We start from the raw sequence: 4,827 nt of genomic DNA, 5'->3' as shown, positions 1-4,827 counted from the left end.
ACCAACCCAGTGTGCACGGTAGCAGCCACGGCCTGGCTTAGCCACAGGCTGGGCAGGGACCTGAGGTGCCAGTGATGTGCCTGTGGTACCCAAACCCCCCAGTCCCTTTCGGCCTGGAAAAGCAGCTGGCTTGTCTCCCCTTCAGAACCTGCCTCGTTGTACCAGCCCACGATGAGCGCCAGGTTGTCCCCTATCTTCTGGAAAGTCTCGTTTTGGGCAAAGAGGCTCTCAGCATTGCTTGGGATGTCCTGCTGCTGCTGGATGTGCAGGTACTTCACCTCCCGCAGGACGGCCGAGAGCTGCGGGACACGGGGCCGGGAGGGCTGGTCAGCAGCGGGGCAGCCCCGGGGCGGGCTCAGCCGTGCCAGCACCCACCTCTCTGCTGAAGTTGACGCTGAGGAGGCCGGACTCGGGGTCCCTCTGCAGCAGGGGCTGCTCCAGGCTGAAGCGGCAGTCCCGGCCCGGCCCGCTCGCCCACTGCTCGTAGATGCTCTTGCTGTGGCGCTGCAGCAGCTCCAGCATCTCCTCGTACTTGCCGGACACCAGCGCAGCCTCAGCCCCCACCATGGCTCTGTCAGAGCCACAGCAGAGCTGCTGAAAGCCGCAGGACACGGGAGGGGACCCGCTCCAGGCTGGGTCCTGCCCCACCGCTGCCCTGTGTGCCCGTGGGACAGGGGACCTGCACCTACGGGTGCTTCATGGCCAGCAGGTCCTTGCGTGGCCCCTCCAGCCGCTGCTGCAGCTCCAGAGCCCACTTCAGCTGCCCGGCCACCGGCGGCATGTTCTTGTGGATGGCTGGGCCCCCCGCGGGCGGCGGTGGGGACACGAACCGGGTGTCATACAGCATCTTCACGCTCTCCAGCTCCGCCTCGAACATCCCCAGCAGGGCCAGGTAGCAGGGGGAAGCCTCAGCCTTGATCAGGGGCCGCTCCAGCACGGAGGCAAACATGTGCACCAGCTGCAGGAGACAGAGGCAGGCACAGGTTCCTGCGCCCTGGAGCAGTCCCGGGAAGGGCGAGAGCCCCGGGTCCCGTGGGAGCTGCGTGCCAGGCTGCTGAGCTGGGGCACAGGTACCTTCACGGCAGCTGGCAGGCGGTTACAGTCATCAAAGCCCTGGCAGAAAATGGCAGCCAGCTGCTTGTTTGCATCCTCAACCTTCTTCTGGAACTCTGCAAAGTCTGTGTTCCATTCCTGCCATTGAGAGCATAATGGTTTAAAGTGGCACAGCCCCTGTGCCTCCTTCTCAAATCCTTCAGGAAGGATTTGCTGAACCCAGAGGGTCCAGAGCCCCGTGGGGTGCTCCAGAGCCAGCCCTGTGCTGCTGTGGGGCAGTCCCCTGTGTCCCTCTGCAGCACGTTCTCACAAGAGATTTTTTCTTTCCACTTTGCAATGTTAACACCTCCATTCCAGCGCCCATTACATTTCCACTCCAGCACCTGCTCACCTCTTCATCGGGATCCAAGGGATCGTATTTGCACTCAGCAAAAGCCTTGGTGGCTTCACAGATCTCCTCAGAGATCCTCAGCACCCAGGTCCCGAGGAAGTTTCCTCGCACCCCTCCCAGCACCGTCTTCTCCAGCCTCTGGAAGTCGATGGCTACCTGGAACAGCTCCTGGCAAGCATAAACCCCCTTTCACCTGGCTTCCCCTGCGCCAGACTGCAGGCACAGGAGCTGCAGCACCAGCACAGGGCTGCGTCCTGCCAGCCCATCCTGCCCTGGGGGCTCGGGGCTAGGGGAACCTGTGCTGGGAACAGTGCCACTGGACTCCCAGTGATGTCCCACTGTGCCAGCAGCCCCAGCCCGCCCCAGGCTGCCGCTGAGTTCCCCCTGTGCCCCTGCCTCCCCCGGATCCCCAGGGCAGGGAAGGCCTGACTGAGGCTGGCGCCGTGCCCTGGAGCGCCGTGCCCTCACCTTGATGGCCTTGAGCCTGTGCAAGAAGGCATCCATCCTCGCAAAGATCTGCGTGGGGGGAAACTGCCAGAGCTCTGGCTGCTCCTGGGAGGGGAGAGGGGCTCTCAGTCTGGTGCTGGTGTGCAGGGGGTCAGGGGCTCCTGCACCATCCCTGTACCCACCGGCAAGAATGTGGGTGTTAGGTCAGAGCAGTAAGTGCTGTAGGACTGGAAGAACTTCTCTGTGATGGCGATGGCTTGTTTGAGTCCCTCCAGGGTCTCCTGGGGCTCTCCTTGCAGCCCTTTCAGCATGTCCTCCGGGTTCAGGAATTTATAGGTCTGGCACAGACACAGGCAGGGGCCGCTCTCAGGAGGACGTGGGGGCTCCTCCTGCCCCTTTCACCCCCACAGAGCTGCTGGTGGTTGCCTGCAGCCCGTGCCTGCCCCAGACTCCCCCCAACCCTAGGGGGGCTCTGCTGCTCCCTTGTTTAGGGTGTCTCCGCATCACCCTGACTGGACTCCCCACATCTGCCCCAGAGAGGCAACGGGAGGGGACAGGGGTGGCTCAGTGCTGGCCATGGGGCCGTACCAGGCTGATGAAGAAGTTGCAGGTCTCCTGCAGGATACGGGCTATGTGGGCAGGCGAGTGGTAGTGCGCGCAGTGAGCCCGGAGCAGGCAGATGGTGCAGAGCACCTTGGGCACGAAGGGCCGCAGCTGCGGGAGCAGAGCCTCGTCAGTGCGGGGGCACGTGTCCCCCCAAACCTGGGGGCTCTGCTGCTGCCCAGGTGAGGCCACCAGGCTGTGCCTGGTTATTCTGGTTACCTCGGAGTATTCCATTTGCTCCATGTCCTCCAGCAGCCCCTGCAGCGGTTGCAGGTGGAGGTTGACATCATTGGCTTCCTCCAGACCTAGGACACGGAGAAAGTCCGTGTTGGGATGAGGACACCTTGCTGGAGTCAGCCACCACCCTGTAGTGGGACCTCACCACCGTTGACGGCCCTGAACATGTTCTGCAGCGACGGCCAGTAGCAGCTGTCAGCCTTCTCCAGCGTCTTGGCCAGCACCGTCACCTGGGGCGTGAGCAGCTGAGGGAACGGGCGCCAGCGTCAGCGCGGGCGGCTCAGCACGAGCACGAGCACGAGCACGAGCACGCGCGGCCGCCGTGCGTGGGACAGTACCTGCTCACTGATGCACTCCAGGCTGGTCACCCTGGTCTGCCAGAAGTCAAACTCGACCCTGGGCAGGGGGTGCAGCCCCTCCAGCAGCTGCTGCGCTGGGTCCTGGCCGAAGATCTCTTCGACCTGCTGGAACCACTCGATGACCACGGTCTCGATGGAGTGCAGCACTGTACCGTCCACGGGCCCCACCAGGCTGAAAGGCAGACGGGTTATGCCCCCTGGGTGCCCTGAACTGCCCCAGGGGAACCCCAAACAGCCCTGGGGAAGCCCGTCACTCCTGCTTGTGGCCATCTCTGTCGGTGCAGATGCCTGGCATGAACCCCTCAAACACTGTCTGCTGCAGGGGATGGCTGTGCCCAGGGCTGTGCAGGGACCGAGCCAGTGACAGCTCCCGTCCCTCCCCGACTGATTTATGCTGTCCTGGGCCCCTGCCAGGCTTTCCTGGCACCAAGTGGTGCCACCCACCAGTCCAGGGCGGCGCCTGAGTCCTCCCAGCTGACCAGGTGCTCGGGCAGCGGGAGCAGTGGCTTTCCCTGGATCTTCCCAGTCATCATGAACATCTTGTTCTGCAGCTGATGAGTGTGGCGCACGACGTCCTCCACCACAATCCTGGGCCAGCCCACCCCCTCATCCTGGCTCAGGAGCAGAGGGGACACAACCTACGAGACAGGGCTGGGTCAGGCACTTGGTCGTCACCCCCTGTACGCAGGGCAGTGGGCATTTCCCTCTCGCTGCCCGTTGAAGCAGTCTCGGTGCAGTCACGGCTCTGTTGGCCACAGATGGGTTTTGCTGGTATTTACCAGTGTGACCAAAAGGCCCTTTGCTCTGGTTTCCAGCTCTCATGGCGTGGGAAGGGCTGGAAGTGGCACAGCGAGTGCATCTGGCAGGGCCAGGGGCTGGCACATGAGCAAAAGCCCCCAGCAATGAGGGGGAACAGTGGGGGCTCCTGGAGCTGATGCAGCTTTTGGGCGCTCTGGACTGGCAGCAGGAATATTTATGGAAAGTTTGAGAGAAATCCACTTAGACATTTCCCAGCTGCAGGGTAAAGGTAAGTAGGCATTATTATGAGTTTCTAAAATTGCAGGGAGGAAGCGATCCTGTAGGGGCCAGAAGAAAAATAGGTTGGTGACCTTCACCCAGCTCTCATCCTTGCGGGGCTTGTTCAGCATAGGATGGGAGGGTGAGGACCTGGCGCAAGTTTTCTTCTGTGGATTTTGGTTTATTTTGGAGCCTGCCTGGAAATTTGGCTAGAGCAGCCCACAGCGGGGGTCCCAGGAGCACCCAGGGAGCTCACCCTGCTCACGGTGCCTGCATGGGCAACCCACCTCCAGCAGCACGGTGATGAGCTGCTCCACGGGTGAGGGGCCGATGTCTCCCACCAGCAGAGCACTCCGACAGTTCTCCCCAGTGATGTTCTCCCCCTTTCTCTTCACGCAGTAGATTCCCTTGCCCTTTAGGGCAGGTGGGAAGCAGGTAGTGGGCAGGAGCTGCCCAGCAGGGTTCAGCCCCAGCACCAGCTCCAGCATTTCTGGCTGCTTGAAGAACTTGTCCAGCATGACTGAAGTCTCCTCGCTGGCCGCAAACTTGGCCCACTTGTCCGGCCGCACACGCAGCAGCGCCGTGGCCAAGCTCTCGAGGAGGACCAAGCGCTCGTCCTCCTGTGGGGCTGCCATCCTGCCAGCACCGGGCTCAGCTGCAGCTCCCCAGCGCCTGGGGGGGTCCAGTGTGGAAACCCCGCTCAGCCAGGGGCTGTGCCTG

The 4,827-nt window shown here is 62.6% G+C and overlaps 1 protein-coding gene across 1 annotated transcript; it reads right to left on the bottom strand.

The window, feature by feature from the left end:
• Window positions 1-788: 788 nt before the first annotated feature.
• On the bottom strand, window positions 789-4,742 carry LOC119709611 (dynein heavy chain 17, axonemal-like). The gene is made up of 11 exons (XM_038157585.1): window positions 4,584-4,742; window positions 4,395-4,520; window positions 3,535-3,728; window positions 3,070-3,262; window positions 2,877-2,961; window positions 2,714-2,799; window positions 2,480-2,605; window positions 2,074-2,229; window positions 1,913-1,996; window positions 1,445-1,612; window positions 789-1,191 (listed from the first exon to the last, which is right to left on the bottom strand). The coding sequence occupies exons 1-11, from the start codon at window positions 4,740-4,742 to the stop codon at window positions 919-921; spliced, it is 1,650 nt and encodes a 549-aa protein (XP_038013513.1). The 3' UTR covers window positions 789-918.
• Window positions 4,743-4,827: the final 85 nt, after the last annotated feature.

The sequence above is a fragment of the Motacilla alba genome, chromosome 18 (assembly GCF_015832195.1).
Source record: "Motacilla alba alba isolate MOTALB_02 chromosome 18, Motacilla_alba_V1.0_pri, whole genome shotgun sequence".
Lineage (NCBI taxonomy): Eukaryota > Metazoa > Chordata > Aves > Passeriformes > Motacillidae > Motacilla > Motacilla alba.
This window is presented reverse-complemented; position numbering and strand designations above follow the sequence as displayed.